Here is a 26,826-nt window from a genome sequence, read left to right as displayed (position 1 = left end):
CTTTATCAAACTCTACCTATAGCACTAGCAGTGATTTTGTCCCAATTTCTGCTGTTTCTGCTTTTTTGAATCATTCCTCCTGCAGGCTAAATTGCCTTTTACGGTACAGTATAATCAATGCCCTACAGTAGTAGTAGTAGTAGTAGTAGTAGTAGTAGTAGTAGTAGTAGTAGTAGTAGTACTACTACTACTACTATTACTTCTTTTTCTTCTCCTTCTCCTCCTCCTCTTCTTCCTCCCCCTCCTCCTCCCCCTTTCTCCTTCCTAGTTTTTCTTTTAATGGAAAAGTTGGAGGAGATTCGGAAAATTTGTTTAAAACATTCTGAAAGGTAATAGTAGTAAAGTAGTTACGATGTATATTCAATGAAGAAACAATTTTACTATGGACAAGGTTCTCTTTGCTATGTAGGAAATATGGATGCACTTCACTAAACCTCATATACAAAGAGACACACTAACTATCTCTTTATTGAATTCTCTAGCAGAAGGCAACACTTTGGTAAATTTTGTACAAAGCATATATTATAATCAGAAATGCCATAATGAATAGATTACATGACATGTTTTGTAGTACCAGAATAAAAGGCAACATTTTAATATGCAAATTATTGATAAAAAGTAAAGCCATTCTTTTTGTATTTGCATAGCCTTAGACTTTATTCTCATTATGTTATTAATTACTATATGAATACAAATAAGAGCTACAAGAACAGCTGAAACAGACCTATTTCTTTGAAAAATATGAATACATATGGTTGGTGTCCCAATTTTTGTGTGTTCATGGTACCAAAATGATCAAATGATGGTAGGAACATAAATGACTTCCCACTTCAAAGTTAAAGATTAAATACATGTTTGCCATATGTTGGGTGGTGAATCACATATTGATAACTTTGTTATATGAAAGCAAGTCTGGAAAGTGTTTAATATAGTTGAAGTTCGAAACCACAGGTTCACATTTAAACTGCCAGATTAGGATCAAATTAATTTGAAGGAATGAGATCACACATGAAATCAACAAGATGGGAAGAAAAAGCTGATGAGAACGGGATGGCCAGAAAGTAGAAGCAAAATGGAAATCTCAAATGCACATGAGCTAAGTAATCAATCTGAAGCCAATTTAAAATTAGAAGGTCCTATAGAGAATTGGGAAGGTATATTTTCCCATTGGTGAAAATTCTTGGTTTCTTTACTTCTGAGCTGTTAGGTACTTCCATGTACAGAATAATTTCATTAGTTGACTGACACAGTTGGATGTGTTTAACACATACACATCAGTGGTGGGTTCTGGACCCCGGCACAGCCGGTACCCTGTGCAGGGGGCTGGGTGTCTTAGATGGGCACATGCACTGCATGCGCACGCCACCGCTCTGTGACACCCAGCTGCCCAGCGGAGGTCGCACAGGTGCTGCACACTGTGCGCATGTACGCAATGGGCTGCTCACGGTATTAAATGTTCATAGAACATGGGCAGGTGAGTGGGTCAAATGAGCCACCATACCGGTATGGTGGTCGCTTCTCCTGGCTACTCCCGGTACAGCTGTACTGGGCCATACCGCCCGGAACCCACCACTGATATACATACGTGCATGATTAATAAACACATACAAAGAAATTTGCATGCACATTTATTATCTAATAAATTGTAAAACATTCCAGTTTCTTTTATTAATACCTTTATGTCAATATTAAGATTCAAGGTATCTTAAAGTTTTCAGTTACTTATCAATTCTCCCACCACCACCTGCTCCCAATCAATATCAGATAATTTTGCCAATGGAATACTAATTTGGATAAAGAAGAAAATAGATGAAAGGGAACAAAAAAGGAATTGTCTCCAAGTTCTTTGAATCATGCCTATCATAAATGACACTATAAAACCAGTCTATTTTTTCTTTGGATTGCAGAACTCCTTCTATTCATAAGAAAACTGAGATGACTAGGAACAAACATGTTGAAGTGTTCATAAATAGACTAAATAACACAAAGATCAAAGTTCATGGCAGCCACTTGGATGCATAAATGGCAGCCCAACACATTTTTGTGTTATTATAATAACTGTAGAATAAAGGATTAAAACCCATACAATCATGAACTATAAGTGAGATGAATATTTCTCTTTTACTTTCCTTTGAAAGTACTTTATTTATTATTATATTCACACAGTTTGTATATGCAACCTGAGAAAAACTGCCTGTTTTGTATTCCGAATATAACTAGCAGAGTTTAAGTGGCAAAAGATTTTTCAAAAGTTTCATGAAGGAAAAAACAACAACTTGATGCACAATTTTAATTATTCCAATCCAATCAGTTTACCTGTATGCCATCTACTTCTAGAATTATGTACATTGAAAAAAATCATTACTCCTTTGTGGCAGTTGCTTTGCTGTAACAGATAAATATTCCACATAAACCATAGTCATTTTAAATAGAGGGATTGGAATGAATCCATTATTTTGGTCTCTTGCTTTGTGCAACATTGTGACAGAGCAAGAGAATTTACAATTTAAAATGCATTTGGTTGTGCTTTAACTTTTGCCGCAGTGAAGATCTTCACATTTGTTTCCCTGTCCTTCATATTTGTAATGATAGCTTGCCAAGAAGAAGCCTTGCCAACTTGGATTTAAAAAGAAAAAGTAAAAAGCTTAAGTTCGTCATATGCCATCATCCAAAACAATCCAAACTGGAGCCAATTTAGTGCACATAAGTTAAAGATGAATTTATGCTGTTGAGTCTCATAATATGTGTAACCAACAGGGAGCTGTCTGGAGACAGGGATTTTTGCAAATCTTTCTGCTAGATCAATGAGCCAAATGCAAAATTTAACAACCAGTGGTATCATGTTGAATTGTCATACTCCCTAGGGGAGTTGAGTCCAGCAACCAATGAGTGGATTACACTGATCCATAAATGCAATTTTTCATCTGTGACAGATATAATGGTTTTATTCATATTGCATAACAGAGAGAGAACAACAGATAATGATTTTTTAAAGAGTAAATGTAGAATTTTCAGCAGGTGACACTGGACTTTTCAAAGAACAAATATATCAAGTTTGAATATTTTTTCAAGTTTTTTATAGCCCCTCTGAGAGGCCTTTCTTTATGGCTGAGAGATATTCATTTCCAGCCATTCAACTTTGTTAACAAATAATAACACATTTTCATACTTTCTTAGAATGTAACAAATAATATTTTTTAAAAAATATAATAAGTCTTAGGGAACACCTCCATATGCTTTGTTGAGTAGGAAATGCATTCAACTTTTTCCTGAAGTTACCAGCTGCATTTGATCTTTGGATGGAATGTTGTTACCATAATCCAGAAAATGAAGCCAAAAGAAAGAAGCGAATGGGATCAGGATACATATTAAATATGGTTTCATTTTCATTTAAATTTAATAAATTAATTGAGTCACAGAGAAGGCATACTGTGCGGATCCCCTGGTCAAGGAATTTCAGCTGGTGGGGTCTAGAAGAAGAACCTTCTGTGCCATGGCTCCTGCCCTTTAGAACATCTTACACCGATATGAGATTAGTTCCCACCCTCCTGACTTTTTGTAAGAACCTCAAAACCTGGTTCCGCCAAATGGTTTGGAATCCCAATGGGGGAATTTCAAACTGGAGGCAAAATTTTTGTGCGGACACAAAACGCCCTCTCTCAGCCAACTGGTAGTAAACTGGTTAGGATACATATGTCCATGCACATACATACACACTTTTACAGGATCCGTTCATTTACAGTTTTGGTTATACTATTTCTCTTGTGCAATATCTTTCATTTTATTTTTCCCCATTATTAAAAGCTTTTGTATAAATACAGCACCTACAAAAACTCCATGGCTAAGAAGAGAAAAGCTGAAGAAGAGATTTTGGAAGTTCCAATCAACAAAAGGAAATCTCTCTTAATGAAGCCTCGCCACTACAATCCCACCTTGGAAGGCAAAGGAGAAAATGAAGGCAGGACACATTTTCAGGACAATAATAATGTTCTCCAAGCAGGTATGAAAAAGCATAGATTCTAACTTAATCAATATTTCCTAATACTTGCCAAAGAACACAAGGGAAATCCTATACTAGACATTCTTTAGAATTGTATCAGAAAACCAATGTGGTATCATTGTTAGCATATAAGACAATTGGGGACATAGCTCACTGGAGGACTTTGAACCAATCATTCATATTATCCCCATTGTCCTGACTTGTAGTGCAAGGATGGTATGCTGGTGAGGGTGATAATAGTAATAGTGATGATGATTATGATAATAATAATGATAAAATTAAAAGTGGATCAGGTTTAGGATTTAGGGTGTGTGAAATATTCTAAACTGAAAACATTTTGAGCTCAAAATAGCCATTCCAGCTATTCGCTGCTCTAAGCAAAACATGCTCAGTGTTTCAAACACCAGAATGAAATATTCTAGATTCTTCTCAAAACTATTTTCTAAATTGTAATTAGGTTACTATTTAAAAATAAATATCCCAGCCCATCCAGTAGAGCAAGAGTTATAACAGATACTACTATTGGCTTATCACGTGGGATGAAATGGTAGGTCTATCATGTCTATTATGTTGGTTTGAATTTGTGAATTTATATGTGCTCATGCATTCTCTCTTCTGCTGAATATACAGTGTGAGTCAGGAAAACAAACCACTTGAACACGTCTTTGCTCAGATCAAAATTCCTGTAAATTTATAGAAATTTAATAACAAATTAATACAGAATTGATCATGGAAATTGCTTTGTCAACTATCTAAAATAATGGGATTGTAATTGTAATTGGTTACTTTCTTCATAAATTCATTTGTGTAAGATTTGAATTATAGGTGGTAGGGTCCCTTAGTCTGCAATCATACACATGATAATAAATTCCATTACATTTATTGGCTCAGATTCTAATGACTTGTCTTTATAATTGCATACAAGTTACCTAATCTCTTTCAGTCTAATGTACTTTTCAGGATTGTTGTCGGAAAATAGGAAGCAGGGGTATGTTCTAAAATAATAATGATAATCAAATAAATTGATCCGTACAAATCCAACACCACCTAAAGAACTGGCAGCTGTGATTTTACATTTTTGCGTATATAATAATCAAAGAACAACAACCATACACAAGATAGCATAAATGGCCATGGTCATTCCTGTGGTCATCGGCATGCTGAGTGCCATACCAGGAGATCTTGTGTGGCACTTAGAAAATCTGCACATTGACAAAATTTTCATATGTCAATTTTAAAAGGTCACACTACTTAGATCTGCACTTATATACTATGCCAATGCACTACAACTTCTTTGGTTCTTGGGAAGAACTCAATGGTTATGAAGGCCAACATCAATTAAAAGAACTGGCAACTATGACTTCACATTTTTGTGTAAATAATAATAATGTAGTTGTAGTGCCATGGGAGGTGGGGGGAGGGAGGGGGTAGCAGAGGATTATGCACATGACTAAATTCCTCCAGAATGTGAGAGACCAGATGCAATCGTTTGTTTCATAGTTCATTTCATTTATTAAATTGAGACTAATTGTTATGATTCCTAGAATTCAAAGTAAAGAACAGAAGGGCATTAAAATATTAAGAATTATAAATTAAGAGAGTTAAAATCAAAACAAACTACAAAAAATACCAAAATAAAAGTATAAAAGAGTAAATAATTGGGGGATGGGAAACAGGGATAAAAGGAAAAAAGAGAAGGGAAGGAGGAAGAAAAAAGAGGTAACTTTCCCCTAGCAGGGTTTTTAAACAGTTCATCACTATCTCTAAATAAAGCATAATCTCTCTTCTCCCAATAGCTCATCTCATAGTTAAGGAAAACAAAGTCCAAATACTTCAATATCAAAAGTCCTTTAAGGGCAACTAGATATAACTGTTTTCCTCTATAAAGCCTAATCAAACAAGGCAATCTTATAAATCATTGATTTTTTAAACCATTTTTAATCCATTCAAAAAAAAAGTAGTTTGCTTCTCATCTGTGTTTCAAAACAAAATCCCATCAAAACTTTAACAGATTTCTTTGACATCAATAAGTAAAATTTATCCTTCTGTTTTTCACTTTTAAAAAAAGTACTTCCAAATTTTAGCAAAGCTCTTTTGTGCATCCAGAAGAAAAATATATCCAAATCAGTTTCCTAGTTTAATATCTATTCATCGCCTTTAGGGAATGAGTCATCTGACAGATTCATTTGTTTTACATGTAAATCCCCCTTCAAATTAATTTCATAGACATTCATTGCAACCCGTTCTTGTTTTACAATTTCATTACAAAATGCTCTATCAATTTTATTAAGCATTTGATGCATTATGTCCTAAAACGTGGCTGAAAAGTATTCAAAACTTTCCACCAAGGATTTCTGCTCCCATTTCTTTATCCTCTGGTTCTAATGTCCAGCTTTCAAAGTCTCCTTATCATTTTTTTTTAAAAAAAGCAATCCCCATTTTCCCACAAGCAAATAGTAATCTTGTAAATAATCAAAACTATAATTCCAAATTTTTCTGCTCGTTAATCAGTTTTTAATTTTCAAAAATCTATATACTAAGCATCCTATTGCTGTATAGTTAAAAAAAAAACCAATATTTTTTAAACTTTTAAAATCAAAATTATCTCACTGTCTTTTAAGGAGGTGGAAACTCACCTGATGAGTTCAATAAAACCTTGCCAATCCAAAGGGTCTTCATTTCTCCAATATTCAAAAACTTTTTTAAAATTCAAAAATATATTAAAGATTAAGCCTTTCATAAATGGTACCAGTTAACAGTCTAGCTATAGCATTCTAAAACACTTGGATTTTTTGAAATACTTTCAAAAGTCATCCCATAGACAATTCAAATAATATGTATTTAAGGTACATGTCATCCTAGCTAATTATGATTTAATAGTCTAAAACCAATATTACATGAGCAGATAGAATTGACACTGACATCTGTATAACAAGGGTCGTGGCAGATTTTAGAAATAAATCCAAAGTATAAAATAAGGCATAATGTTTTCTTTCTTCTGATGTATTTTTTTTAATCAACTCTCTTAAATGGACTAAAATTCAATCCTCCCCATCCTCATTCCCTTCCCCTTATTGTTTTCAAATATTGATCTGGAACTTGAGTTTTTAAAATTGGATTTGAATAGATAGAAGCTATCTGAATTAGGTTTCATGACTATGATAGTACACTATCAAGACCTTGGCAAATCACTCTTACTCTTATGTTGCACATGAATTTACCATATTGATCTATGTCTATTGATCCATATACTTCGCAGAACAAAGGTATAGCCCTTAGAAGACCTTCTAGCCTTTTCTGTCAGCCTTAGAATGAAAGATTGCATCTGTTCATAAGTGAAAAGACTTCTCTGTAGTGATATGTAAGCTAACATTCATAGGATTAATCAACTTGTCTTCTGACTCTATAACTAACAATGCATGCCTGACTGATTCATATTTCCAGGCATTAAGCATAGTTTTGAAGAGAAATCATTTAAACTCATGATAGTTCTACATGACACAGTTTAAGATGCACTGAGGAATTCCATAAAATAAAATGGGCTCCCATTCTCAAGTAAAGTTGGAGTGATACAAGAGGTATAATTTAGATCCTTTTAATTCACAAGTAGTTCTTCACATAGAGCTTTTGTCTGATTGTTGATGGTCAAGTCATAATGTTATCTTGCTTTTTTACACGAGCATGTGGGTGTGAATGTGGATGTGAATGCATGTGTTCATGTGCAGAATTTACTGGTAATTGTATTTGTCCAATAAATGGATAAATAATCTTTGTGTATAGTTCAGAGTCCATTCTAGAAAAAGATTTAAGCACTGCCAGTGCTAGGAGGCTGCTTTGCATTAGTATTTTCATGAATTTAATGGACATTTATAGACCGAGGGACATATCATATTGATATCCAGCAAGTTTCATGTTGTTTCAGCCCCACAGTTATTATTGTGATAATTATATGTACTTATATGTGATTAATAGTCACATAAATTCTTCTTCTATGGGGGAAGAGGAATGTATTGCTAGAATAAATCATGCCCTATTTCCTATTTCTGAATAGCTGTTAGGGTACTAATGATCTCTTCTGAATAACCTCAAACTGATTTCACATGACAGAAACTGCAATTCATGCATCTAACTACAAGGAAAATAGCTTTATAGGACATTTCTGTACTATTGACTCATGAATGTTAGATTGGCTGTTGGGAATTTTTTTTGTTGCAAAAATGTAAAACATTCAATAAGAGTTTTTTCTCTATTTACCACTTTCCTCTATTTATTATAATTTAATTAATTTAAATGGAGTAAAGGGGGAACAATATGAACTTTACTCAGACTTTCTCTGAGCCGAGGTTGCGCAGTGGTTAGGGTGCAGTACTGCAGGCCACTTCAGCTGACTGTTATCTGCAGTTCAGCGGTTCTAATCTCACTGGCTCAAGGTTGACTCAGCCTTCCATCCTTCCGAGGTGGGTGAAATGAGGACCCAGACTGTGGGGGCGATAGGCTGACTCTGTAAACCGCTTAGAGAGGGCTGAAAGGCCTATGAAGCGGTATATAAGTCTAACTGCCATTGCTATTGCTATTGCTATTGCTATTCTCTGTCCTTGATTATAACATCCATTAATAAGTGTTTGGATTTTTGTTACTTTGCCTGCAGAACATCTGTAGAACATCTACAAATAAAGTTGTGTTGGAGTTTTCAAGTCAGGCAATAACAGCAACAGCAACAACAAATGCCTGACAAGTAGTTCAACAAGGGCTCCATCCTTTGGTATGGGGCCCAGTTTCTGGAAGAAAATGTGTAAGAAACAATTAATAAATATTTTTCTTTTAATGTATAACAAACAGTTGAACCAAACAATTATGTAAACTGGAAATGACCCAAAACGCTAACAGTTTGGCAGCTATAAAGTGAAACGCATTGTAGAGGCACATGTGCACTTCTATCCTCCTCCCCCCTTCCACAATAATCTGCACTTAATAGGAATATTTTAAACTATGTAGCTAAGCAACAGAGGTAATTGTTGCTTTCTAGAGCTTTTGTTAGGCACTCCACCATAGCCCAAATATGCATAATTAGGTATAATGTCTATAAATCATTATTGTACACATGTGGGTAGTTAAGTGGCTTGAGAGAATAGTTCAATGAATTGGACATATTCACCGAAAATGCTTTTTATTTATTTTCAGTAGTTGATAATACTTTGAAATTATGATAACCCTTTATACTTTCTCTTAATAGCTTACTGTTGCTGAGACAAAACTTGATTTGCATTTCTGGATGATATTTAAGTTAATATTTAAACCCAGAGTTGGTTTGACATGGATTCCGCAAAGAACCAGACTGTCTTATTTTTTATTATGCACTTGTTTATCTCATTTTTTTCTCTTCTAGGAAGTAAAGTGCAAAACGGTCCAGTTTATGTTGAATGCATCCCAACAAAAGAATACACCCTATAATCAGCATTATTGAAGGGGCTAGTGTTGTGGCTAAATTCTTCCCTTCATCCAAAAATGCTTTTAGTTACTATGGTAATATTTACTTGATCCTGGCAGACCAGTGTTGATTTTAGGGAGATAATTACCAGAAAGGAAGATGATGGAGATGTATTTTGGAGTGTCCTTGTCAGGAAAAAAAAATGTTTAGAAAAAAAAAGTAGACCAAACACAAAGGATTTATTGTCTTTTGGCATTTGTGATTCTTTTCCTTGTAGCTACTACCAATTGTTTTGTTATTAATCTCAAAGAAAAGGTGTTTAGAAAAAAGTGTTCACAGGCCTTGTATATGTTGAAATTCTTTAAGAAATCCAATACATCATCTTTTAATAATATAATCAATTGGAAACATAAGCAATGGGGAAGAATTAACATTGTCAAAGGGGATTCAGGGAAAAATGTTTTCACCAACATGAGAAAAGTCTCAGCTGCCAGTTTCTGTATTAGATTTGTGTTTTTCCAAGCTCTATTGCTTCAAAGCAAAAAATTAAATACACCTGTAAGTAAGAGAGGCACTTTCCCCACTGCTCAGCATATCCATGTCCACATTGATAGTAACTAATTTAGCACACAATAATTCACTGATTTCATTTTGAATTCAATGATGGAGTTGCCCCTAGCTTTACTTTGTATCTATGGATTGTCTTTTCATGAATTCAGTAAGCCAGGTACAAAATATCTCTTTTATATAGTGTTGCATACAAAGCAAGTCTCTTTCTGATAATCTTTAACTTAAGAAGAGATACAGATATATCTGTCTTCCTACCTCAACATATGAAGCGGTGATCACAATACAAGTCACACTTCACATTATTATAATTGTTTTATATTTTGGGACCAATTATATAATTTTATCATGGATTCGCATAATAGTTTGGTTATTTAGTGTACTTTCCATCTATTTCTTTAAAGGGACGTATTGCACAGTATGTTTTCATATAAATCAAGAAAGAAATTTTAAGAGGGTTTTAAGAATGTTTGACTCTGGAGTGTTCTCACTGGCATTGATTGATTTTGTATCATCAACAACCACATAGGCAGCATTTCCCCAGGATCTCTTTGACATAGGTAGATTAATTTATAGTATACAGATTTGTTGATTATGGCCAAAATAGAAGTACTTTAACTTTGTCTTCTCTGTTTCTCTCTATCTAGAAAACACCACTTTAATGTCAGCAAAAAGTATCTCCTATTTCAACATGCAAGAAAATGATCTTCAAAAGAAGGACAATTTCACTAACTGCCAGAAAACAATGACCAATACATTAATTAATTTTGAACAAATAGCAAAAGATGTACCAAATTCCCTAGAGAATGATAAACGAAGTGATAGTGACAACCAGCCCTTAAAAACAGAGAAGAACATTGCTGCATGTTATGGAATTAATTCTTCGGTAAGGGACAGAATGAGTGTTCCACATCCACAATACTGTTCCTCAGAAGATAATGAAAGTAGCTCTGAAATTCTAGACAATGAATGGGATAGTTCCTCAAATTTTTCTGAAGAGATCAGTATAAAACTGCCTTTAAATAAGACATATCTTGTAGGATGTAATCAGGAAGAAGTCCTAAAAACACCTGACGTCAATGCTGAAGAAAAAGATGTTAACAGTTCTGAAACTTTTAGTAGTTTGAGATCAGGACTGCAAGAACCACAGGGCTCACATGTTGACACTTGCAACAATAGAATGCAGAATTCATTTCCAGATTGTGAAGAAGATGATTGTCTATCAGAAAACACAGAACAGTCATTTGACTTGGATAAAACAAAACAGAACTTAAATTTGTTGGAACAAGCGATAGCTCTTCAGGCAGAGCAGGGTCACGTCTTTCATAGCACTTACAAAGAACTGGATAGGTTCCTACTGGAGCATCTTGCAAGTGAAAGAAGACAAGCCAAAATAGTTGACCTTGGTGGTAGACCAGTCTATAACCACAAGCGTAAGTCCACTTTCTTGTTCACAATAAATTACACATTCAGTTCAAGACTTGTTAAATCCTGGTCCCCATCCCTGATTCCAGAGTAGAACTGTTTTGCATTTTAGCTAGTAAATTGGCTTTTGAGCACGCCATTGGGTTTTTTACTCATATTTAATATGATTTAAATGTTTTGATAAGGAATTTCATGCATTTTCCTGCCCCCATGGCTATTACAAAAATGATACCAAATGAATGGGACATTTTCTGCAGGGCTTCAACAACATGATTGCCCCCCCAAAATATTTCCTTTCTTTGCCCTTTCCCCCACTCCTGTGTTGAAAAGTACTGCTTGAATGGTAATTTATACATGACTTCTATATGTGAAAGATTTCAACTTATCCTATATACATACATACATACATACATACATACATACATACATACATACATACATACATATCCTTTATTGTCATTGTACAAAATAAATACAACAAAATTGGTTATCATGCCAACACTTAGTGGATTACATTCACATCATTTGTTTGCAATGGTGCAGTAGTCTTCTTCTTCCAAACATCTCCTTATTGTGTTATGATTCAGATAATGGGGAGAATAGAAAGAGATCACTTTCTTTACTTCCATAATACTACAGGTAATCCTTGACGTATCACCAAAATTGAGCCCCACATTTCCATTACTAAGCAAGGAAGTTATCAAGTGAGTTCCAGTTCATTTTATAGCTTTTCTTGCCACAGTTGTTAAGTAAATCATTGTAGTTGTTAAGTTAGTATCACGATTTTTAAGTCTATCTGGCTTCCTCATTGATTTATCAGAAGGTCACAAAAGGTGATCACATGACCCCAGGACACTGAATCCATCATAAATATGAACCATCTGAATTTTGATCACATGACCTTGAGGATGCTACAATGGGGGGAAACGGTCATAAGTCATTTTTCCAGTGTCGTTATAACTTCAAATGGACACTAAATGAATGGTTGTAAGTCAAGGACTACCTGCATTTGATTCAGTTGGAAGTGTAACAAGGCTCTTTGGATTCCCCAGTGATAAAGAATAGTGTACTACAGAGTAGAGAAAACAATTCTATGGATGTCCAAAATTAGATTTTAAGCAATAAAATCATTTTAGAGGAAATATTGCCATACTGTATAGATACAGTATGTAATAACTAAATCATATCTGCATATAATACACATCATTGCATATTTTATTGGGTTTGTCAAATGATAAGTTTCTAATAAAAGCTAAAACATTCAGAGATAATATGATGGATTTCAAAGTGTTTTAAGCTGTGAATTTTAGAATCTTCACTGCCAAACTTATCAATAGGTAAGTTTTATGATGTTAAATTGTTTGAGCAATGGAAGATCTTTAGGATAAAATAATCCCATGTAAATGAATGAATGTAATTTTACTTTGAATTGTATTGTATATTGTATCTATTAATTATAGTCTATCTGAAACTATTATACTAAAGAAGACTATACAATGTATGGGTTGCAAGATATGCCTGCTATATTAAAGAATAATTTTTTTGCAAACTCTTACTAGCCTGACTGGCTTTTATCTGTTGTAGAAATATGGGGTTGTTACATTCTCTTTATTTCTGCTAAGTGATACCTTCCAAATCTATTGTCATGTTTTCTTGTGACAGTAGCATAGATTTTGTTCACATGAGATAGAGAATCTACATTCATTGACCTAAGCAATCTATTTAGGGTCCCAGAAATGTCATACAGTGCCTTAAATGGTATCATTTAAGCATTCCATCAAATAAACAAAGATTTATCATATATTACTGGAACATATAAATGTATAATTACAAGAAATGTCCATAAAGCCAAACACCCACAATGGTAGTATGAAAAATACAAAGATGTTGGAAATCTGATACCTGATAACATTCACCATTTTGAGATGGAGCCTCTTGAAATGGTATATGAGAAAGATCTTGAGAATAGGCAAAAAGATGATGTCTAGGGAATTGTCACATAAGACAGGGCATAGCCTACAGCTGCATAATAAAATAGAAAGAGGCTCAAGAGGGATCCTCCCTAACTTCTCAACCTGTAAAGGAGATTATGGGAGATTTGTACTGTCAAAGATGCAAGATTCTGTTAATATAGCCTTTCAATAAAGTAGAAAATTAGTTCATCTACTCATGTTTCCTGTCAGATCTACCTGAGATGGATGATATATCTTCACTGGAGCCATTTAATTTTGATTGGAGAAGTACTAGAGATGGAATTCTTGAGAGAGGTCATGGATTTCTTCAATAAGATGATATGAAGGCCACATTATGGAGAAAACTTGAATAAGAGCTATTAAATTAACTGCATGGAAAAAGACAGGAAGTCATAACTGTATACTTACTGATTATTCCAATTATAAGTACATGTATCTGCAAAATATTTGCCTTACTTTCAGACACAAACATCCAGACTCGCGTGTGAAGAATTCACTTAGTTGTTTTATTGTTCAAGCCTATACACAGGAATATTCTCAGACTAACAGTTTGCATGTCAGTGAGATTAGATACAGTTGAGTGACATTCAAGAGTGTGGCAGAGTCAAATTGTCTTGTGACTCCATAGGGATTTCAGACTAATTCCCTGTTTGACTCATCCCTCTGGTTTGGCCAGTCTCTCTCTAACACTTACCACTGTAATTTGAAAATATTATGGAAGCAAGCAGATCACTTGATGGTGGTGGAGGCAGTTAAAAATATTAAAATGTGTATGTGCTAAAAAAAATGCAGCTGGCTAATATAGAAGATACTGTAATTTTTTTCATTTTGATAAACTGATCAAACTATACCTACTTAATGGATCCAGTTCTTTTTAATGATATATATTGTAGAAAAACTCTTATTTGATTTGTCTACCATTTTATTGAAGATGCAGAGATCACTCTTGAAAATTATTTGTATTTAATTCAGTGGCATTTCTTTATGTTGAAGAAAAATGCATATGTATTTAAGATTTTAAAAGTTATACCTAAGGATGGAGCAGATACATCTAGACAATTTTGTTTTTATCTGCCCACAAAGATGCAAAAAGTCAAACAATAATATTATTTCAGCTTTCTATGTCCCTTTTCCAGAGAGAGAGAGAAGTGAAATGTTCTATATATTTTAAATATATATTAAAATCATGTATATTTGTAAAGAAAGAATATCAAATAATTTTAAACTTTATCATTCCATTAGCTTCAAAATGCAAATGTTTATACAATCATTATATTTATCCTTTTTATGTTAGAATAAATAAATATAAGGCAAACAGAACTTTTTACAGTGTTTAATGGAGAGATTAGCATATTTTGCATGCTTACTTTTGCTGCACAAACAAGAGCTTTACATCTAATATGAATGAAATATTATATAATTATAGTGTTAGCTGGTCAACAAATCCTACACCATACTTTTAGCTATGCTGGTATATTGATTTCATACAATTCCTTGTATAAATTCATTATTAAAACATCTTGATAAAAACAATTCAACATAAGGTTCTAAGACATTGTTAGGGTTCTATATTTTTGGGATGGATGGATGATTTGTTCTCAGCAATCCAACATTTCCAAAGCGTGATAGCTAGTTGTTTAACTAGTTATTTTTCCACTCATAGATAGTTCCGAATTTTTGGCACATGATGCAAATGTCATTGCAAATTCTAATGCCATATGTCTTAGTGCAAAAATAACAAGTCATTATTTAAAATAGGATGTTAAATGTTGTCTAGCATTTCAGGATTCATTAATACCTTGAAAGAAAATTGCTTTCTATCGTACTACTTAAAAGTACTCAGTCTAATATAATATATAATATAATATATATTATACACACACACACACACACACACACACACACACATATATATATATGTACACACACACACACATATATGTGTGTGTGTGTGTGTGTGTGTGTGTATGCCCAAATATGGGAGGAAGTCCACTGCTTCCATTCTCTGTCCATCGGCTCGTCACAAGAGACCATCCAGACAGAAACCCAATATTTTTACTGTTGCCTTTGTTACATTTGTGTTGTATTTGTGCTGATAAATATATATATATATATGTATATGTATATGTATATATGTATATATGTATATATGTATATATGTATATGTATATGTATATGTATATGTATATGTATATGTATATGTATATGTATACACACACACATATATATGAGCCTAATATATAATTTACAGTGTTCCAGCCAGACTGTCCATTCTGGGTTTTTTTACAGATGTATCCAGACCAGAAAAAAGAGAGACCAAATGTCCCATTCCAGGGTGTGATGGAACAGGTCATGTGACTGGATTGTATCCTCATCATCGCAGTCTTTCGGGCTGTCCACATAAAGTCAGAGTGCCACTTGAAAGTAAGTAAAATGTGTTCAATACAGAAAACTCTATGTCACACCACTGGCATGATGACGCAAGACATAGCCTTTTATAAGGGTCATAACTGTATTAATCAAGAGCAAGGATCTGCATTATAACAGTGGTATAATTTCATGTCCATTTCAGTGATGAAGATACACTATTATTTATGGGATGAAAAATCACTAAAGCACCCAGAATGCAGCCGCGCGAGCGATCGTGGGTGCACCTCGATTCACCCACGTAACACCTAACCTCCGCGAGCTGCACTGGCTGCCTGTTGATCTCTGGGTGCGCTTCAAGGTGCTACTTGTCACCTGCAAAGCCCTTCATGGTATTGGATCTGGGTACTTGAGAGACCGCCTACTGCCAATCACCTCCACTAGACCGATAAGATCGCATAGATTAGGCCTCCTCCGAATTCCATCAGCCAGCCAGTGTAGACTGGCAACTACTCGGAGGAGAGCCTTCTCGGTGGCTGCTCCGACCCTCTGGAATGAACTCCCCGTGGAGATCCGGACCGTCACCACCCTCCAGACCTTCCGCGCCGCACTTAAAATCTGGCTATCCCGGCTGGCCTGGGGTTAAAGACTCTAACCCCTACTCGAATTGTATGACTGTTGAGTTCTTAAATGATGTAGTGCTTTTATGTTGTAAATTGTTTGTCCTCCCCCCCCCCTTTTGAACTGTGAGCCGCCCTGAGTCCCCCCAGGGAAAAGGGCAGCATACAAATAAAGTGAAACTAAACTAAACTAAACTAAACAGCTGAAATTAATATTCCAGAAAAATCTCAGATCCAGAAGGGTGTTGCTTAAGCTGAATACAGTCCATTGCTGAGCAAAACCAGCCTGGCCTAAGGGACCAGATCAGATAAAAACCATGCCATCATAACTAAATGATAATCTTATATCTACTTCACCCTACCACTGCTGGGTAATACTGCATGGGTAAAACTCCAGAACAAAAACTCAGCACTATGAACCTTAATTGGGTAAGTATCCCTCAAATTCTAGGTATCTCATAGTGTTTACCAGAGTGTTCTATTTCAAGTGCCCAGACTCCTAGATTAAGTAAATGGGTGCCAAGATTTTACAAATAAATACAAGTCAAACCTTCTTTGACTTTGAGTCAAGCTGGAAATGGATGCGGAGACTTCTTGCTAACCATACAGAAATGGTTTGACATTGATGATTTTTGGATGATTTTTCAACTTCCGAGACTCTCACATAGTTTTGATATTTCTAAGTTCCAGACCTGGTTACCAACACTAACTAGGTCTGAACCTGCTTAGCCGTTAAAAATTAAGCCAAAAGGAGCCAACACATTCACTGAGCATCTTTCAATTCTTCAACAGCAGCAAACACTACAATTTGATAAAGCTTTAACATTTGGTGCCTTTTCCTCTTATTTGTACAGTATTTGACACCTTACATTATAAAATGACTTACCTATTGTGATCTTCTTTCCGTTGCTTGCAGGTAATCTCTTTTTTTAAAAAAAGACTTTCTCTTTTTCTCCTTCTTTGAAGGGTTAGTGAGCAATAAGTATTGGTGATAAGAAAATAGACTTCTAAACAGTCCTCCTACTGTATCATTTGAGACAAAAAGAGAAGGGCGAGGAAGCACCATGTGACCCAGACACCTAGATTTGTAAGCTGGCCCAATTTTATGCATTTTTTAAATTTGATTTGGGGAATGGAGGCTGGAGGCTGCCACAAATCCTCAATATTGATTCCCTCCTGTTTTGTATGAACACCTTGGCCCTCGTTAGGATTACTTTACTTTCATAACTGTATCTGTAATTTAAGAAGATTAGACAAATCAGAACAATATCCTGAGATCAAGCCATACCAAGTTAAATTAAAGGATGGGCAAAGCACCATCTTATTATCCATTAAGCACAATGCCTAGGGCCTACAAAAGTTTGAGGTATTATAAAATTAATTGTATTTAAGATCGTATTACTATTTTATGATGTGTGAATTTATTACAATAATAAGCAACCATCTTAGTTCAGTACAGGTAGTCAACTGAACTAACATTCCCGTTGCTTAAGCAAAGCAGTTTTTAAGTAGGTTGCACCTCCATTTTGGGACATTTTGCCACCGTTGTGAAGCAAATCACTGCAGTTAGTAAGTGAATCATGCAGTCATTAAGCAAATCTGGCTTCCACTATTGACTTTGCTTGTCAGAAACTGACTGGGAAGGTTACAAATGGTGATCACATGGACAGTACAACTGTCATAATTACATGCCAGTTGAAAAGCATTCAAATTTTGATCATGTTTGATGTTTGATGTTTAATAAATTTATAGGCTGCCCAATCCCGAAGGACCCCAGGTGGCTTACAACAATACATTTAAAAATAGAAGTTAAAAGCACAAAAACATAGATTAAAAAGACCACAACATACACCCAGTCTGATCGGGGCTGGAATTCAATCATGAGTTCAACAGCCCGGGGCCTGCCGGAATAGCCAGGTCTTAAGAGCCTTAAGGAAGGCCATGAGAGTGGGTAGGGTCCAGATCTCTGGGGGCAGTTTATTCCAGAGGGTCAGAGCGGCTACAGAGAAGGCCCTCCCCCGGGTAGTTGCCAGCCGACATTGTCTGGCTGACGGCACCCGGAGAAGGCCCTCCCTGTGTGATCTTATCGGTCATTGGGAAGTATGTGGCAGAAGACAGTCTTGCAGAGATCCAGGTCCTAGGCCATGTAGGGCTTTAAAGGTGATAACCAGCACCTTGAATTGCGCCCCGAGACCAATGGGAAACCAGTGCAGCTCGTGGAGGATAGGTGTGATGTGGGTGTAACTTGGTACACCCAATATCACTCGCGCAGCTGCATTCTGAACTAGTTGTAGTCTCCGAATACTTTTCAGGGGCAGCCACATGTAGATCGTGTGACCCTGGGAATACTGCAATGGTTGTAAGTGTGAAAAATGGTCCTAAGTCAATGCTGTTGTAACTTCAAATGATCACTAAACAAATGGTTGTAAGTTGAAGACTACTGGTACTGACTGAATGTGTATCATTCCAATATTATTGGAAGGGACGCGGTGGCTCAGTGGCTAAGACGTTGAACTTGTCGATCAGAAAGGTCAGCAGTTCAGCGGTTCAAATGCCTAGCACCGCATAATGGAGTAAGCGCCCATTACTTGTCCCAGCTTCTGCCAACCTAGCAGTTTGAAAGCATTTAAAAATGCAAGTAGAAAAATAGGGACCACCTTTGGTGGGAAGCAGTGGTGGGTTCCTACTGGTTTGAACAGGTTCGACCAAACCGGTAGTGTTTTGGCAGCCTGGGTCGTTGGAACTGCCAGAGACCCAGAGCTGCCATGCCCCCAAACCAGTTGCATGGGCAGCACGCCATCTTGTTTTTTTAATTCTAAACATGCACATAACCATTTTAATTGCATTGCACATGCGCATGCAGTGCACATCATGCACATAAATCGGCATGTAAATCTAATAAAACTAAAACTAAACCTAAACCACATGCATGTGCGCTGCACATAAAGTTCATGCGCAAAGTGCACATGCGAACAAATCCGCACTACTACCTGCTGGAACCCACCCTGGTGGGAAGGTAACAGCGTTCCATGCTCCTTCAGTATTTAGTCATGACCACTGAGACATCTTAAGGCAGTGCTGGTTCTTCAGCTTTGAAACGGAGATGAGCACCACCTCCTAGAGTCAGGAGTGATTAGCACATATGTATGAGGGGAACCTTTACCTTTACCTTAATATTACTGGAACTAAATTTGATTTGGGACTTAAAATCAAATTTTCATACTGAAAATAAAAATTACATTGGATGCTATTTTGCTTCTCAAATGCAAAAACCAATCTGGTCTAGTATCAATGAGCATGCACATACATACTCACACTCAGACATACCTTCTAGGATGTAAGTGAATTGAACTTCTACTTTGCAATCACTCTAGGAAATAAACATAAGTGGGCATTTGAAATGAAAATACTGCCTTGTGCTCTTGGTCAAAATAAAATTCCCTATGATTTATTGAAGACTATATACCCAGGGAATACCTTTATAACCCTTTGCCTCTCTTGGCAGATTGATTTTTATGGCCTCTTATTGTGCTAAAAATAATTGCTACACTGATAGACTATGAAAGTAATGTGCTTGGTGCCTCCTGAGGGAAAGGGTTATATATTTGGCTATTTATTTGTGATTCCTTAAAAATATAAAATAGGTGTGTTACACTTATGGAGAGGATCACAAAACTGTTATTTCCTGTAGGTTTTTTTTTAAAAAAAAACATATTTCATGATTGCTCTAACAGAACAGAAGAAGAAAATTCCCAAGCAATCTTACAAAAGGGGATAATTTAATTCCAACTTGTTGAAAGCAGAAATAAACTGCAGGAAGAGTATTATTTATTAAATTTATACAATCCCCTTCTACTAATATGAATAGGCACTGTGCCTTGAAATGGTAGGTGTACTGCCTTTGGTGTTTTCATTTCACTCAGTATATGAAGACAATTCCACTGACAGTCAGAGAAGCAATTATGTGGCACAGAGCTGGTGACTTGTGGTTTCTTCAAGACTGTATGATGACTCAGAAAATATTCCATCCACCTTCAGAACTTTTAAATGACACAGCTGTGCTGTTCTGTGAATTTAAGCAAAGGCTGAGGCCAGTAATAGCCTTGTAATTAAAGGATATCTATTATGAATGAAGGTGACTATAAGTGTCTCAGGATTATGTTTCAGGATCCAATCTGGGTTAATCACCAGGACCAGAACTTTTGTCTTTTGGAAACTTTTGGAGTTGTGCTAGAACCCATCCTCAGAGAACTACCACACAGAGAGTAGACCAAAGCGCACAGAGTAGTCAGTTGGAATGCTCAGAAGACAAAACCTCTGGTCCTGGTGACAAACTCAGATTGGGCCCTGGATATTTCTTATACTTGTCATTGCTATCTTCTTCTTTTCTACTGTATGACCAGCAACCGATAACCTGATCCAAAATCAACCTATATCCCAAATGTATCAACTTAAATTTAAATTTAATCCTATGGGGTTGGTATTGAAGCTTTGGTGATAAATGTGGTAATATTTATAGAAGTAAAATTGCTTTGCTATGATTGGAACTTAATGCTAGGAAAAATGTATTTTGGTTATATTTCCCACAGCTGTTTACAAAGTGCCTTAATTATATCTTTGAATCATTTTATTTTATCAAGAATTACTGAAGTAAATTACAGAATGCAAGTGCGCGAAATGAACAAAAATAGTTTAGTAGCTTATACAGTTTGAGAGGATAATGCAGGTATTATTTCACTGCTTGGAAGTCAGTTTGCCAGTAAAAACAACCTTCTAACTTCCAATGTCCATTCGAGATTGACAGTGTTAAATTAGATAGATAGATAGATTAGACAGACAGACAGACAGACAGACATTCATTCTCTCTCTCTCTCTCTCTCTCTCTCTCTCTCTCTCTCTCTCTCTCTCTCTCTCTCTCCCTCCCTCCCTCCCTCCCTCCCTCTCTCTCTCTCTCTCATCAGATCTCAGAGATAGGAACACTCAGATGATAAGGGCTTTTCAAGGGTGGATACTAATTTCTATTCTCTAAGGAAGATGGGCAACTATTTAAAAATGTCAGGTTTGTTATCTGGGGAGTTATATGGTGATTCAAATTCTTAAATTCTCTGCTTATTTTGAATTACATAATAACTGGGTGAGATGGTTTTTTTTATTTATGTATTTATTCATCTATTAATTCATTCATTTAATCACTTTATATAGCTACCCATTTTGCAGTTTGACTGGTCTTAATATTTTTTTTTTATTGAAACTTCACTAGTAGACACTTAAGGGTGTAAATCTCCCCTTAATTGACAACTTTGAACTATTCTGTAAAATTAGCATGGATTTTAGGATTTGTTTGTTTGTTTGTTTTTTCTTTTTATTTAGTCCTTGCCATGCATGAAAACGTTTTAAAGTGCCCCACTCCTGGATGTACAGGAAGAGGACATGTCAACAGCAACCGCAACACTCACAGAAGGTAATTTAACCCTGCTTCGATTGGTGATAATCTAATATCTTCAAGAAGGTTATGCTTTATACCTACCTATCTATCTATCTATCTATCTATCTATCTATCTATCTATCTATCTATCTATCTATCTATCTATCTATCCATCCATCCATCCATCCATCCATCCATCCATCCATCTATCTATCATCTATCTATCTATCTTTGTGACTTCACATAAAGCAATAATATGCGCAATCCTCAGTTAATGACCATTTGTTCAGCAACTATTTGAAGTTACAGTGACACTGAACAAGAAGATTTATGGCAGGTCCTTGAAGTTATGTCTATTGCAGCATCCCCACAATCATTTGATTGGTATTTGGGCACTTGGAAATTCACATGTCAGGGTTTCAGGTAACATCCCTAACTAAGTAAGACTCTCAGGCAATCAATTCCTCAAAGATCCATTTTATTAGAGATGTCATATTGGCACATCTGGGAAAACCTGAATTTGAAAGCTCTCAGGTTTTCCCCACCCAAAAGAAAGTCAAAGTCCCTTCCCCTGTACACCCACATGTCCATCACATGGTCCAATCAATCCACTATCCCAACTGGAGATGTCTCCCAGTCACCCCACTCCAGGTGCAGGCTAAACATCCTTGACTCTCAGAGAAAAGAATGTTGTTATGACTAAATAACTCTACCAACTCCATACAACCCCCCTCCCACTGTCCCACAGCACTAAAGGTGGCAGCCCTGCAGATCCAAAAGGGTGCCGTCGACTACACAATGCCGTCTGGCGGCTCCTCATGGGAGAGCCTTCTCTCTGTAGCTGCTCTGGCCCTATGGAACAATCTACCCCCTGAGATCCGGACCCTCCCCACTCTCTCGGCCTTCCAAAAGTCTGTAATGACCAGGCTGTTCCGGCAGGCCTGCGGCTGCTGATCTCTGATTGAGCTTCAGCCCCGTTAAAATCGAGTGTATGTTGTGTCTTTTTTAATCCAATCTGTTTTGTATTTTTTAAAATTCTTTTAATATTTTCTTGAACTGTTTTTATGTAAGCTGCCCGGAGTCCTTCGGGATTGAGCAGCATACAAATCCATTAAAATTGAAACTGAAATTAAATTGAAAATAAAAGATGGCCTCCAGGGTTGACATCACAATTATAATGATCACACTGTCCTGCAGTCATGTAATTGCCATTTGAGACCTTCACTGCTGGCTACTGACAAGAAAATTTATGGGAAAGCTAGCAGGAGATCACAAATGGAGATCATGCAACATTGCACCTGACAACTGTGTGGGATTTTCCTAAAATCTGAAACTGGAGCTGTTGTAACTGTCATCATAAATCAACACACATTCACATGATGTCACACTTTACAGCCACCTCACTTAGTAATGGAGTTCCTGGTCCAAGTATTGTAGATAGCTGAGGACTATCAATATAACCTTTTAACTCCTCCTAGAAAACTTCACAAACATAAATTTAAGAATCTTCAGAGAAAATGAAATATTTCTAGATCCCAAGGTTTTTACTGAAAGACAATGCCACATATAATTCATTCTCCTGTTGAAAGCAATGAAAAAGATAAGTACATAATTGGAGAAATTATGTTATTTCATTTTTCAGTACTAAGAAATGTTAGAATTGAATCAAATACATGTATTCCTAAATCATAATCTATTGACAGCTCTGCTTAAGAAAGCCAGGATGTCAATATAAATACATGCTGCCCAATCTCAGATAATGTAGGCACTTCCCCATCTTTTTGCTTTCAATTATGTACTTACTGTGTGTATACTTTATACAGGAATGTGGCATCTTCATTTCATATGAAATCCTTAGTGTAAACGAGATATTAAAACATCTAAAATGACAAAGAATTTAAAATGACTTACAAAGAACCGTAAAGACGAATCAAGTGATTAATTCTGCATAGTGAAAATACCTGATTAGATTCAAACTTTATTTATTTATTTATTTATTTATTTAGTTAGTTAGTTAGTTAGTTAGTTAGTTTGTCATGCATATACGAGATAACAAGTATAAGTATAAACATGGATATGAACACACGAAATGGATACAGATAAATGGGGACAATAGGACATAGTAAAATAGGACAGGGAAGGTAGACATGTTGATACGGTTATGCACGCCCCCTACAGACCTCTTAGAAAAGGGGTGAGGTCCACGCTAGACAGTTTAAGATTAAAGTTACGGGGGTTGTGGGATGTAACAATTGAGTGCATTCCAGGCACTGACCACTCTGTTACTGAAGTCATATTTTCTGCAATCGAGTTTGGAGTGGTTTACATTTAGTTTGTATCTATTGTTTGCCGGTGTATTATTGCGATTGAAGGTGGAGTAGTCATTGACAGGTAGAACGTTTTATTTCATATGACTTGATATACTGATTTAGTGTACTGATTTACTCTTCTAAGATTCTATGATTCATTTATGATAGATCATGGTTTAATTTACCACATTAAAATCATTGATCAGGTTTACTTGGCTAATTTCCCAGAGAAAGAAAGAAACAAGTATTATATCACAAAACATTCAAGGTCAACTTTACTACTAGAGGGGTCAAAGATCTTACAAGTCTGACGTAATGATGTTATGGAAGTAATAAAATAATTGTGTTAGCAACTTTGAGTTGGAAAGAATAGATAACTCAGGGGTGAGTTCCTGCCAGTTCTAACCTCTTCTACAGAAGAGGTTACACAAATCTACAGTGCCGTCCACACATCATCAAGATGAAGAGCGAGAGGAGGAATTCTCCACAAGAGAAGTCCACAAGTCTTAAAGCTGTCAAGTTTGAACACCCGTGGTTTTTTTTCTAAAGGGTTAGGGGTGCAAGGGTCTTGTAACTTGACAACTTTAAGACTTGAGTGCTTCAAATACCAGAGTTTCTGAGCCAACATTTTGGTTGCTAAGCAAGAGCGTTGTTAAGTGAGTTTCACCACATTTTACAAGTTGGCCACGCCCACCCAGTCACATGTCTCGCAAGCCACTCTCACCCGGTCACATGTCCAGCAAGCCACTCCCACAAAGCAGGCCACACCTACAGAAGAGGTTCTAAAAAAATTTGAAACCCACCACTGAATAGCCTCCTAGTATGTAAATGGGCATGGGAACTTAGCTGAATTGAAATCATCAGGGAATGTATAGGAGAGGAAGTTCTAGCAAGCCAAATAGCCTGAGGTAACAGTGAAAAGAAGATATAGTTAGATTTTAAAGGTTGTAATAGCAATTAACATGATACGCAGAATAAAAAGGGCAACAAGCTGAATAATATTTTATTTTTGATGCAAAATACTTATTAGAAATCCTAATACCTCTGAGTATAAATTGTTAACAATTACTTTTGCATGACAAATCTTTTCAATAGTCTTTCTGGATGTCCAATTGCTGCAGCTGAGAAAATGACAATGTCTCAAGAAAAAGGTCAACATGAAACATTCAAAACAGGGCAGTGCCATGATCAAATCCACAGGTAAAAAAAATTGAATCATATTTAAAGTAGATGAATTCTGGAAATAGACATTTATAACTCATGTTATATTCATGCTATAGTGTCTAATGGTTTGAAATATTTTCACAGATATTGTTAATACATTATAAAATGTCGTGTAAAAGATGCAGATGAGACCTCATCATTCATTATTACAGAAATAAACAATATAAAGTCCTAATGCAGCCCCAATCCCCTGAGGATTTACTACTGAAATTCAAGGGGAATTTGGCTGATCTAAGCATCATAACAGCAATAGTATTTAGACTTATATGCCACTACATAGTGCTTTACACTCTCTTACATATATGCCCCCAGCAATCTGGGTCCTCATTTTACTAACCTCAGAAGGATGGAAGGCTGAGTCAACCTTGAGCCGGTCAGGATCGAACTGCTGGCAGTCAGCAAAGTTAGTCTACAATACTGCATTCTAACTGCATTTAAAGTTAGCCTACAATACTGCATTCTAACTGCATTGCAAACATGTGAGCCGCCACACGTTACATTAACACTCATCATGCCTTCCCACCTGAAAGATCATCACAACCCAACAACTGATCATGGTTATTCTGCAGGAAAATTGGGACTTTGTTATCATTTCATTTATAAATCTATTCATTACAGGCAGTCCTCAACTTACAACCACAATTGAGCCTGCAATTTATGTTGCTAAGTGAGCAATTTGTTAAGTGAGTTTTACCCCATTGTATGACTTTTCTTGCCACATTTGTTAAGTGAATCATTGCAATTGTTAAATTAGCAACACAGTTGTTAAGTGAATCTGGCTTCCCCATTGAATTTTGCAAAAGGTTGCAAAAGATGATTATGAGACTCCAGGACACTGCAACTGTCATAAATATGAACCAGTTGTTAAGTACCCAAATGAAAATCATGTGACCATGGGGATGCTGCACAGGCCATAACAGGGGTGGCTTCCTGCTAGTTCTAACCTCTTGTATAGAAGAGGTTCCACAAATCTACAGTGCCGTTTAGAACAGGTTCCAGCTCCTTCCCCACGCCTGTTCACACATCATCAAGATGAAGAGCGAGAGGAGGAATTCTGGGAGTTGAAGTCCACAACTCTTAAAGCTGTCAAGTTTGAACACCACTGGGTTTTTTTTTCCTAAAGGGTTAGGGATGCAAGGCTGTTGTAACTTGACAGCTTTAAGACTTGCATGCTTCAAATGCCAGAGTTTCTGAGCCAAAATTTTGGTTGTTAAGTGACTTTCACCATATTTTACAAGTTGGCCATGCCCACCCAGTCACATGGCTGGCAAGCCACTCCCACAAAGCAGGCCACACCTACAGAAGAGGTTCTAAAAATTTTTGAAACCCACCACTGGGCCATAGGTATGAAAAATGGTCATAAGTCACTTTTCCAATGGTGTTGCAACTTTGACCGATCACTAAATGAACTGTTGTAAGTCGAGGACTATCTGTATTAACTCAAATTCATTATTTATTTATTAAATCATATTCATTAATCTATTTGTA

The 26,826-nt window shown here is 36.1% G+C and overlaps 1 protein-coding gene across 1 annotated transcript in view; it reads left to right on the top strand.

The window, feature by feature from the left end:
* ST18 (ST18 C2H2C-type zinc finger transcription factor) overlaps positions 1-26,826 on the top strand; it is a 184,491-nt gene that overhangs the window by 100,401 nt on the left and 57,264 nt on the right. Inside the window, exons 4-8 of the mRNA XM_032223013.1 lie at positions 3,822-4,000; positions 10,643-11,428; positions 15,683-15,817; positions 21,751-21,841; positions 25,210-25,314. Of these exons, the coding sequence (XP_032078904.1) occupies positions 3,822-4,000; positions 10,643-11,428; positions 15,683-15,817; positions 21,751-21,841; positions 25,210-25,314 (1,296 nt within the window). The remainder of the gene's footprint in view (positions 1-3,821; positions 4,001-10,642; positions 11,429-15,682; positions 15,818-21,750; positions 21,842-25,209; positions 25,315-26,826) is intronic.

The sequence above is a fragment of the Thamnophis elegans genome, chromosome 8 (genome assembly GCF_009769535.1).
Source record: "Thamnophis elegans isolate rThaEle1 chromosome 8, rThaEle1.pri, whole genome shotgun sequence".
In the NCBI taxonomy this organism is placed as follows: domain Eukaryota; kingdom Metazoa; phylum Chordata; class Lepidosauria; order Squamata; family Colubridae; genus Thamnophis; species Thamnophis elegans.
Note: the sequence above shows the minus strand (reverse complement) of the source record. Positions and strands in the feature narration are given on the sequence as shown.